This window comes from Lepidochelys olivacea (assembly GCF_965140295.1).
Source record: "Lepidochelys olivacea isolate rLepOli2 genome assembly, chromosome: 3".
Classification (NCBI taxonomy): Eukaryota; Metazoa; Chordata; order Testudines; family Cheloniidae; genus Lepidochelys; species Lepidochelys olivacea.
This window is the reverse complement of record NC_140413.1, coordinates 125,989,094-126,001,192: the sequence shown is the minus strand read 5'-3', so window position 1 is coordinate 126,001,192 and position 12,099 is coordinate 125,989,094. Positions and strand designations below refer to the sequence as shown.

Here is a 12,099-nt window from a genome sequence, read left to right as displayed (position 1 = left end):
GAAATGTAAACTGGATTATTCATAGAGTAAATAATTTACATTGCTACTTGTAGTGTCTGACCAGAAGCATGAATTCTCTGTGTCTGGATTGGTTTAATAAAAACTCATCCCTGTATAATTTTTTTTAACTTTTACAAATCTTATACATTTTTTTAAAACTAACTTTTTTTCTGCCAGAAAAGGGAAATAACACTACTGTGCACTAAAAATCCCTGGGAGAAAAAAGCATGATCAGCCAAAATTCCCTTCCTAGCCCTCACAACAGGCAGTATGCCAAGCCCAAATGCTAAAGTGACTGACACTCTATTAACTTGCACAGTCAACCAAATTTTGATTTAATACATGACACTACTTGACTGCATTACTTGAAAATTTTCTCAGTAGTTTTCAGTGAATACCTTAATGTTTTATATATGTATCTTTCATATTCATAATCAAATTCTAGAGTTTTTGTGGGGGAAAACGTATGAATAATGTCTTCCGGTTTACACTCTCACCAGAGCACCAGTATAGCATGGCAGCTTTTCTCTTCTCAAATAGATCTTTATTTGCAAAGATTGTGCATATCCATATGTGCCAAGTCATTCACCTTCGTCTCAGAAGAAATCTTTTCTGCGTAGTCTATGTTCTTCTAGAATTCAGGCTCTCCATCTCAGCAGAGAGTGAGCAGTGTTACAATGGCCTGTGGGTTGGATTTGGGAAAAATGCAAGGGCTGCTTCCACCTGGCCTGTTTTCCTCTCCTCCCAGACCCCTTATTCTTGTTTGCTTTTCTACAAGGAGGTTATTGACCAGGATGAATGGGTTCCAGAGGCTTTGGAGTGTTTCAACAAGGGGAAGCAGCAGGCCCTTGTACACTGACTTGCCAGATCCCTCTCCATGCAAGCAGGCACTAAAAGAGTCTGCTAGTGGAAGTAGGATCCTCCTGTTATGTTGCTTCCTGACAGTCTGAAGTTCTTCACATTCTCCTTCCTTTGGGGTTGCCTGAGGGAGGGACTATTTACCATTGGTTTGAGCGACGATTGCTTTCAGGCTATGGGTTACATTCAGATTGACCCTCACTGTCATGCTAAAAGGGAAAATGATCACCTTATTTGGGGTGAGGAAGGCATTTTTTTCCACTACAGCAGATTGGCCAAGCTAGGAGGGGTGTTCTCCTTTCCCTGGAGCACACTGCAGGGATCATCTGTTGAGAGTAGAGGATTAAAGAGTTAGTGCTCAAGAGTGTGGGCCCACAGTTACACCTCGAGATTAGTTACAACCCCAGTAAAAAATAGCATATGGGCAATTTTCCTATTCATGATAAGTTCCCTTTCCTGGGGCATTTGATCTGTAAAGCCTGGGGCATATCTTATTAATGGCACAACTTGATAGACTGGACCCCTTTGTGGTAGCATTTCATCGTCATGACATTCTTTCCTGTAATTTTTGCCCAAGTTTGAGAACAGGTATACTAAGGATGGGTGGTAAAGCACAATAGGATATGGGGAAGAGCCTTTCTGTCTTGTATAGATGTAACTTTTGTCCTCAGCATTGGGATAGTTTGGGAATTATTAGTGCAGATTTGTGTCTCCATGGGGCCTTTGGCACCGGTGAGTGCCTCAGGCTTTGATTACTTACTCCCGCAGAGGCTATTGCCTGCTTGGTAACCCTGTGGTTTGAGTTGCTGCAATTCAATTCAGAGGCTACGTCTACACTACTGCGGGATCGACACTGCTGCAGTCGATGCACATGTGGTCCATTTAGCGGGTCTAGTGAAGAGTGCTCGCCTGTTGACCCAGTACGGCGTAGACACTGCAGTAAGTCTACCTAAGCTACGTCAACTCCAGCTACATTATTCACATAGCTGAAGTAGAGTAACTTAGGTTGACTTACCACAGTAGTGTAGACACAGCACAGTTGCCAGTGTATTTAGTTTTCTTTCTGCCATTGTACAGACTAGCCTCAGCAATAAGGTACTATTTCTGCTGAGCGTGAGGTTAAAAGAGATGTACTTTAAAAATAAATACAAAGCTTGCATCTGATACCATAACTGAGTCTAACTTTGGATAAGGTCATTTATATTTGTAGAATAACCATGGAGAGACATTTTTGATTGAGTTCTTGAACGTGAAGGGTGTAGCTGTTCGTGCTAAGTGGTTCAGCCAGCTGAGAGAGAAATGTTGATTTATTTTTTATATTAATGTTATAATATTTACATTTGATGAAACATTGTTTGCACTTTTTAGGATGAACGATTTCCCAAAGGTACTGGACTGGAATCAGGGACTCGTATCCAATCTGTTCTTTGTTTACCGATTGTCACTGCAATTGGTGATTTGATTGGTATCCTGGAGCTTTATCGGCATTGGGGCAAAGAAGCCTTCCATCTCAGTCACCAGGAGGTAAGGCCTAAAATTTTGCAGCTGGTTTTCTTTTTAAATTTCCCCCTTCAAGATGGTGCCAGCTACTTTTGACCCCAGACTTCCTCCTTTTTTTCCCTCATTTTGTTTCGATATTTTTTGTAATTGAGTTATGTACTTGGAGAGTGGGCCTTATAAGGCCGGTTGATTCTCATTGGTATTCTGAGTGGGAAGTGGTAAAGATTCATTTCATACACACAGCATTTTCTAATTGTTTTGTTCCATCTTGTGGGAATAATTGAAAGCATGTTGTTATCAATTGTTTATTGATTATGAATTTTAAAATAATAGATGTTGTCAGCACCTTAATGGAAGGGTGGGTCAATGAAAGCTCAGGCTATTACAAGTACATGAACTAGTGTTACAGAATGAAATTGCTACTGTTTAAAAGGACATTACCAAGTTACACAGAGCTCAATTTAAATCTTTTGGTAAAGCTATATTTTGCAATATGGGTAGGTAGTGTTTCTACACTGGTCAACTTTTTCAAAGCATTTATTCTTCAAGTACGGTGCTCCCCTTCAAGTGTGCATGTGTTTCATGCACCTTTGATCAGAGATGTTTGGTAGCAGTGCCTGTTCAGGGTGTTCCCCCACCCTCCTTTTGGGAGGCTTTCACTCCAGGTGAAGGCAGTATACCAGGATCACCAAGATTCATGTGTTGCCTCACCTACCAATAGGCTATCCCAGTCATCAGCAGGCATTCCTGGTGCATTCCTTATCTGGGGGCATGCACATCCCTCACAAATGCAATTTCTGCTCAGCCCTTAAGAGCTGAGGTGCAGTGCCGTTAGAAGTGTGGTGGCTGAGTGAGTAAGGTGCTTGAATCTTGCTTAGTCTCACACTGAAAAGCCACCTCCAGTACACCCATGGGGAAAATGAGTATTTGATCCATCGGGTTAGGGCAGCCAAAGGCAGTTGGATGTGGTGCTGGCCACGTTACTCCTTTGTGTACTGTTGGCTATAAAATTGACATGCCTTAACCACATCAGTCCAGTGAGCCATTGGCTCAGGGGAACTTTGACTTAAGAGCAGGGCTAAGAAAACAGAGATTAGACTTCAATTCTTCATCAGAGAGAGCTCTCTTCACCCTCACCAGAGAGTTATGAGAGACCCTCTGCCCGTTCATCAGTCTCCAAGTGAGCAGAGTGCCCTTTCTACCTTGACACCGCATTCTGGGAGTGACTTTCAGAAAAGAAGTTTTACCTTTCCTCACAAAGAGCCTGTTTCAAAAAGATTTTGGTTTTCTCACAAGTTGACCATGTCCAAGCCCTCAGGTTCTGGGCTGGATACCATCTGAGGTTCCATGCTCCTCCTGTACCAACCAATAGTGCTTTAAAGACTCTTGAGTTCCTCTAGGAGCCATGATTCTAAATGTGCATTGGTACTTAAACTATTTTGGGTACTATCAAAATGCAAGCAGGGCAGCAGAGAGAAGCAGCTTGTTTCTAGCAAGATGGTACCGATGGACCTTCCTCCACAACCTCTGGTACCTAGCACCATGACTCCTTCAGTCTAAGAAGCCACCTCAGACCACACGCTCTTTGAGGCAATGAACATTGTTGGTACTGATGACTTCCACTCCAACAGACTCTTCTGGGTAGACTCCTCTCTCGGTACCATTAACCCACACAGTCTTGCAGGAGTTTAGGTATTCTAGCTACCTGTTAGTTTCAGATGATCCAGAGTCTCCCCTCCCCTGATGAGTACTGAACATTTATTGGTACCAAGTTTGACACAGTCACTGGAATTACATGTCTCCATGGGACCACGTGACTCTCCACTTGAACTTGGAGCTTATAAGATCAGGTTACTGCATTCATTTGACCTGCATCTCCAACCCCACCCCTTTTCCCTCTCCATTTTAAAGGATCCCTCTCACAAATACTTGAGACAGGAAATCACTTTCCTTCTATGCTTCGGAGCCATAGAACCAGTTCCTGCTCAGCACAGGGAGAAGGGATTTTACTCCAAGTATTCTCTGGTCCCATAGAAGAGTGGAGACCTATTCTAGATCTAAGACTTAATAGCATCTTAGTGAAAGTACAGAAATTCAGGATGGGAACCCTTGCAGCTAAAAATTCCATCGTTGGATCTAGGTTTTTGGTCCTCAACCTTCGGGATGCATATTTTCATATCATGATTCACCCATCTCACAAAGAGATTCCTTCGGGTTCTGGTCAGCTGAGACCACTTCCAATGTTGGGTACTTCCATTTGGCCTTTTCTCTGCTCCAACAGTATTCTCAAAGGTATTGGCAATGGTTGCCACCTGTCTGTGTCGGAAGGTGATGATAGTTTTTCCATACCTCAACAACTGGTTGGTCTTTCTGTGAGGTTCTTTCCACCACGAAGATAGCTTTGTCCCTGTTCCTCAGACAAGATCTCCGGGTCAATGTAGAAAAGTCCACTTAGACCTCTATTCAAAGGGTAGAATTCATAGGCGACTCCTTAGACATAGTAGCAGCCAGAGCTTCCCTCCTCATGGACCCATTTCGACTCATTCAAACCACATTGCAAAGATTCAAATAAGCCCCCAGACTTTGACAAGAAATTGTCTTCAGCTTCTGGGACATACAAAAGTACAAGCTGCCATAACATGTCATACAAGGTGATGCCTTTTCTGCTTACAGTTTATATGCTGACCAAACAGTCTGAAGAAACTTCACAATGTCTGTACCAGAGTACCCTTTATCCAGCCAGCTACAACCATCACCATAAAGACAAATTTAACTTTGTTGTTGGATTGGGAGGCTCATCTAGGGACATATGCTTGTCATAAATATAAAGGGAAGGGTAAACCCCTTTGAAATCCCTCCTGGCCAGGGGAAAGCTCCTCTCACCTGTAAAGGGTTAAGAAGCTAAAGGTAACCTCGCTGGCACCTGACCAAAATGACCAATGAGGAGACAAGATACTTTCAAAAGCTGGGAGGAGGGAGAGAAACAAAAGGGTCTGTGTGTCTGTCTATATACTGGTTTTTGCCGGGGATAGACCAGGAATGGAGTCTTAGAACTTTTAGTAAGTAATCTAGCTAGGCATGTGTTAGATTATGATTTCATTAAATGGCTGAGAAAAGAATTGTGCTGAATAGAATAACTATTTCTGTCTGTGTATCTTTTTTGTAACTTAAGGTTTTGCCTAGAGGGGTTCTCTATGTTTTTGAATCTAATTACCCTGTAAGATATCTACCATCCTGATTTTACAGGGGGAATTTCTTTATTTCTATTTACTTCTATTTTTATTAAAAGTCTTCTTGTAAGAAAACTGAATGCTTTTTCATTGTTCTCAGATCCAAGGGTTTGGGTCTGTGGTCACCTATGCAAATTGGTGAGGCTTTTTATCCAACATTTCCCAGGAAAGGGGGGGTGCAAGTGTTGTGAGGATTGTTCAGGTTCTTAAGATCCAAGGGTCTGGGACTGTAGTCACCTAGGCAAATTGGTGAGGCTTTTTACCAAACCTTGTCCAGGAAGTGGGGTGCAAGGTTTTGGGAAGTATTTTGGGGGGAAAGACGCGTCCAAACAGCTCTTCCCCAGTAACCAATATTAGTTTGGTGGTGGTAGCGGCCAATCCAAGGACAACGGGTGGAATATTTTGTACCTTGGGGAAGTTTTGACCTAAGCTGGTTAAGGTTAGCTTAGGAGGTTTTTCATGCAGGTCCCCACATCTGTACCCTAGAGTTCAGAGTGGGGGAGGAACCTTGACAATGCTATTCAGGGCCAATGGTCTGCCCAAGAAGGTCGTTTACATATCTACCTTCTGGAGCTGAGGGCAGTCAGGAATCAGAGACAAATCTGTTAAAACATGACAGACAGCATACCTTGCATGTTTTACATCAACCAACAACGGTTGGCAAGATCCCCTTCTCTTTGTGCCGAAGCAAAAATGCTATGGAACTACAGTTACTACATAGGGTGAGTAACCTCACCTTCCCTAGAATAACTTCAGCAGTTAATAAAACCACACTTCTTGTAGGTCTTACACATATTTTGTTCTGTACAAAGCTGTGTATGTATTGGACAATTTGTTTACATTTGGGATCTACTTTAAACTAATTGCTACATTTCCAATAATTCAGTAGCTTTTTGTTTAAAAAATAAATAATGCTGCATAAAATGTTTTCGTTCTAATCTGAGAATTTTTAAGGTAACTTGTTTCCTTTTAATCTTTTTAATTTTATCTCACAAAACATCTTATGCCACAGTTATGCAGTTAAAAAAAGCTACAGTATCTTCTATAGGAAATATGTATATTAATAGAACAGCGGTTCTGAAATTTTAGGAACCCAAGGACCCCCATTTTGATGTAAAATTTTTCGGGAACCCCCAGCTCAGCCCTTACCCCTCCCCCTCTGTTGAGGCCACGCCCCTGCTCCGCCCCTTCCCTGAAGCCCTGCCCCCTGCTCACTCCATCCCCCCTCCCTCTGTCGCTCGCTCTTCCCCACTTTCGCTCACTTTCACTAGGCCGGGGCAGGGATTTGGGGTGCAGGAATTGATGCAGGGTGTGAGCTCTGGGAGAGAGTTTGGGTGCAGGAGGCGCTGGGAGGGCTGGAGAGGAGTTGATCAGCAGGGCCCGCGAACCCCCTGGGGTACACTCGGGGGAACCCCAGTGGTCTGCACACCCCAGTTTGAGAAACGCTGTAATAGAGTATATAACAGTAGACTTTTTACAGTTCTGTTTGTTCCCAACAAAACCTGTGTGCTTTAAGGACAGGAGATTATGCCTGGTAGCACATCTTATTTAAATTTAGCTAACTACAGATTACATGACATTTGTTTGAAATGTTGTACAGAAACGGACATATTTTAAACAGAATTCTTGTTTTAGTGATCATATCTGATTCTTCTGAAACACAAATGGCAATGAAGAAAGCAGTGCCTGTCCACAAACAGAGATTTTCCCTTAGAAATATTGGTGGTTTAATGGATTGGTCCTCATAAAGAATATATTGTTCTCACAAGGATCTTTCTTTGTGTGGCAGAAACATTTTAACAATGTATGAAATGTAGTTTTTAAAGCCCCTCTTGAGTTCTTGGAAGGGCTGCTTCTGTCTTGTGTTTGCTGGGGTGAATCTGTCATGCTGCCTCTGGAGAGCACAGCTCTGTGAGCCTCCCAATGGCACAAAACAAATGAAAAGTATTAAACACTTGCTATGTGTGGCCTGAATACTCTTTTAGAACAATGAACCACTGGTAGTCCTGTTACACTTTCATAAATTCATTGTCTGTCCTCCCTCCCCTGCAAAATATAGTTCCCTGTCTATGATCTAAAACAATCAGCAGGTGAAGTATTAGGATATTCAAAGACATTTAGCAGCTGGATCAAAAAACAAAGTATTATAGAGCTGGTTTGAAATTTACTGGACTTCCTCAAAGTTGGTTTCTTATATTTTGTTTCAGGTTGCAACAGCAAATCTTGCATGGGCCTCGGTAGCAATACATCAAGTACAGGTGGGTCTGAATTCATTGACTCATAGGGACCATTGTGATCATCTAATCTGATCTCGTGCATATTTCAGGCCATAGGATAGCCCTGAATTAATTCCTGTTTGAACTAGAGCAGAGCCAGATTTTAAAGGTATTTAGGTGTTGCTGCGCTGAGCTTTGCAACACCTGATTTAGGAGCCTAAAACTTATATTCAAAAGGGATTAAGGCATTTAGGAGCTTAAATCACATTGTCCCCTGGATTAAGTGCCTAAATCCATTTTGAAAATGAGACGTAGGCTCTTAAATCAGTTAGGCATTGCAAGTGCAGCAACGCCTAAATTCCTTTAAAAGTTTGAGCCCATAACTTGGAAAAATATCTAATCTTGTTTTAAAAGTTGGCAGTGATGGAGATTCCACCGGTACCACTGGTAAATTGTTCCAATGGCTAATTGTCCTCACTTAAAAATGTGTGCCTTATTCCAGTCTGAATTTTTTTTTTCAACTTCATCCATTGGATCATGTTATACCTTTGTCTGCTATACTCAAAAACCGATTATCAAATTTTGTTCTCCAGAGATTGTGATCAAGTCATCCCTTAGCCTAATTGTTAATTGTTTCATGGCACTTTTAAGGAACCATAGAGTAAATCTAAGTAGAAACTGTGGGTCTGATTCTTCACATTTTATGTAGTTATTTACATCCACTTTGCACATGTATAAAGCATTATCAGATTTGAATGGTATTTTATGATATAAAAGGTGCAGAGCGGTAAAGGCCCGTTTTCTTTATTCTTTCTGCAAAGCTTCATGCACATTATAGGAGTAAAATTCTTTTGTCAACTAATATGAAATGAGTATGAAATCTGGTGAAGTAGCAATGGGGTTCAAAGTCCTCACTTCATCCAGCAATATTTTCCTTTCCCTGCGCTGTTAATTGTATTCGGTCTCTGTAATCCTGTTGACTTCCCCAAAGAAAGAGCATGGGGAAGGGGAATCTAGCAATTCTGCTTCACTTCACTCATTAGGTGCCTTTATGGGCTACTTTTGGCAAGCTGAGAGAAGTGATGAAGGAACAGGATAAGGGATAAAGGAAACAAATGCTATTAGCATTCCCAGCAAGGGTGTAGCATTTGTTATGGAAGTGCAGTAGTTAAGTTGATTTCATAGCAGGACCCAAAGATGCCAGTTAATGGCACCTCAAATTTTACAGTACTGAACAATAGGCAGTATTTTTTTTAGCAGAGATGGAGAAATGTATTGCTCATCCATGTTAACATATCCACAGCTCTGCAAAAAGATATTTAAACTTGAAGCCCGACATACAAACTTGTATTAGCTTTTTGGTACATTTTACACGTGTTGTTATATATACCTGTTTGTTTATATACAGATTAGACCAATAAAATGTTTGTCCTACAGTTTCATTATGAGTCCAGTGTTCTCCTGGAATAAGCAACAATGTATAATGTGTTTCCCTCAGGTGTGCAGGGGTCTTGCCAAACAGACTGAACTGAATGACTTCCTGCTTGACGTATCAAAGTAAGTGTGATTTGCAACAAGCCAGTTTCAGCTGAATGATTGCTTCTGTGACAGGCTCCTTTTTTGATAAGTGAAAGTTACTAATTCATATTTTTCCTTGGCAATTTGTATGTTTGTGCTTCCCTTCCATTTTCCCTGTTTGTTTATGGGTTTCCTCTCTCTGCATTTGCCCTTTTTTCAATGCTGCTTAAGGCTTTCTCTTGTACAATACAAGTCTTGTAAAGTCCCAATTTTATTCATTATTCATGTGATAAATATTTGTATTTTTGCTTCAAGGTCACTTACTGTGTTTTAGTGTGACTTCTGATCATTACACTTCAAATATAAGACATTTTACCACATTTCTACTGTTTTGTAGAAATACGTGAAGTTGCTAATGTTTAGGATGTAACTGGAGTTGGCAAATGCCCATAGGCATTCTTTTACATCATTAATAGAATTTTTGCATTTGGAGTCCATTGCTTCCCTATAATTCAGCTATGCATTTAATTGGGAAAATAGGAAAAGAAATAATAAACACAAGTAACATGTTAATGTGGCTGTTAAAATCATAGTTGGCATTTACTGTGTTCCACAGGCTGGCTGGGTGGGGTGTGAAGAAGTACTTCCTTATATTTGTTTTAAATCTGCTGTCTAGTAATTTCATTTGGTGATCCATGGTTCTTATGAAGGTGTAAATAATGCTTCCTTATTCACTTTCTCCACACCATTCATGATTCTACAGACCTCTGTCATATTCCCCCCTTAAGTTGTCTCTTCTCTAAGATGAACAGTCTCAGACTTTTTAATCTCTCTTCATACGGAATCTGTTCCATACCCCTAATTATTTTTTGTTGTCTTTCTGTACCTTTTCCAATTCTAATATATCTTTTTTTGAGATGGGGTAACCAGAACTGCATGCAGTATTCAAGGTGTTGGTGTACCATCAATTTATACAGTGGCATTATGATATTTTCTGTCTTACTATCTATCACTTTCCTAATGGTTTGTAACATTCTGTTAGCTTTTTTGATTGCCACTGCACATTGAGCGGATGATCCATGATGACTCAAAGATCTTTTTATTGCGCAGTAACAGCTAATTTAGACCCCATCATTTAGTATGTATAGTTGGGATTATGTTTTCCAGTGTGCATTACTTTGCATTTATCAACATTGAATTTCATCTGCCATTTTGTTGTCCAGTCATCCAGTTTTGTGAGATCCCTTTGTAACTCTTCACAGTCAGCTTTGGACTTAACTATCTTGAGTAGTTTTGTTTCATCTGCCAGCTTTGTATCTCACTGTTTACCCCTTTTTACAGATCATTTATGAATATGTTGAACAGCACAAATCCCAGTGCAGATCCTTGGGGGACACTGCTATTTACCACTTTACATTGTGAAAACTGACCATTTATTCCTACCATTTGTTGTCTATCTTTTAACCAATTACTGATCCATGAGAGGACAGTCTCTCTTATCCCATGACTACTTATTTTGCTTCAGAGCCTTTGATGTGGGACTTTGTCAGATGTTTTCTGAAAGTCCACTCTATCAGCTGGATCACCCTTGTCCACATGTTTGACACATTCAAAGAATTCTAATAGATTCATGAGGCATGATTTTCCTTTACAAAAGTCATCTTGACTCTTCCCCAACATATCGTGTTCATCAATGTGTCTGATAATTCTGTTCTTTACTATAGTTTCAACCAATTTGCCTGGTACTGAAGTCAGGCTTACCAGCCTTTTATTGCCAGATCACCTCTGGTGCCTTTTTTTAAAAATTGGTGTTACATTGGCTATCTGCCAGTCATCTGGTACAGAGGCTGATTTAAGTGATAGGTTACATACCATAGTTAAGGATCATAGAATATTAGTGTTGGAAGAGACCTCAGGAGGTCATCTAGTCCAATCCCCTGCTCAAAGCAGGACCAATACCAACTCAGTCATCCCAGCCAGGGCTTTGTCAGGGCCTTAAAAACCTCTAAAGAAGGAGATTCTACCACCTCCTTAGGTAACCCCTTCCAGTGCTTCACCACCCTCCTAGTGAAATTGGGTTTCCTAATATCTAACTTAGACCTCCCCCACTGCAACTTGAGACCACTGCTTCTTGTTCTGTCATCTGCCACCACTGAGAACAGCCTAGCTCCATCCTCTTTGGAGCCCCCCTTCAGGTAGTTGAAGGCTGCTATCAAATCCCCCCTTACTCTTCTCTTCTGCAGACTAAATAACCCCAGTTCCCTCAGCCTCTCCTTGTAAGTCATGTTCCCCAGCACCCCTAATAATTTTTGTTGCCCTCTGCTGGACTCTCTCCAATTTGTCCACATCCCTTCTGTAGTGGGGGGACCAAAACTGGACACACTACTCCAGGTGTGACTTCACCAGTGCCAAACTGAGGGGAATAATCACTTCCCTCAGTCTGCTGGCAATGCTCCTACTAATACAGCCCAATATGCCGTTGGCCTTCTTGGCCACAAGGGCACACTGCTGACTCATATCCAGCTTCTCGTCCACTTTAATCCTCAGGTCCTTTTCTGCAGAACTGCTGCTTAGCCAGTTGGTCCCCAGCCTGTAGCGGTGCATGGGATTCTTCTGTCCTAAGTGCAGGACTCTGCACTTGTCCTTCTTGAACGGCATCAGATTCCTTTTGGCCCAATCTCCAAATTTGTCTAGGTCCCTCCGGCCCCTGTCCCTCCTATCCTCCAGCGTATCTACATCTTCCCCACAGCTTAGTGTCATCTGCAAACTTGCTGAGG

General features: G+C 41.4%; 1 protein-coding gene across 2 annotated transcripts in view; it reads left to right on the top strand.

Annotated features, from left to right (window-relative positions):
- PDE10A (phosphodiesterase 10A) overlaps positions 1-12,099 on the top strand; it is a 337,153-nt gene that overhangs the window by 209,511 nt on the left and 115,543 nt on the right. For both annotated transcript variants that reach the window (XM_084623497.1, XM_084623496.1), the window contains exons 7-9: positions 2,227-2,382; positions 7,796-7,846; positions 9,303-9,361. In XM_084623497.1, coding sequence (XP_084479623.1) covers positions 2,227-2,382; positions 7,796-7,846; positions 9,303-9,361 — 266 coding nt within the window. The remainder of the gene's footprint in view (positions 1-2,226; positions 2,383-7,795; positions 7,847-9,302; positions 9,362-12,099) is intronic.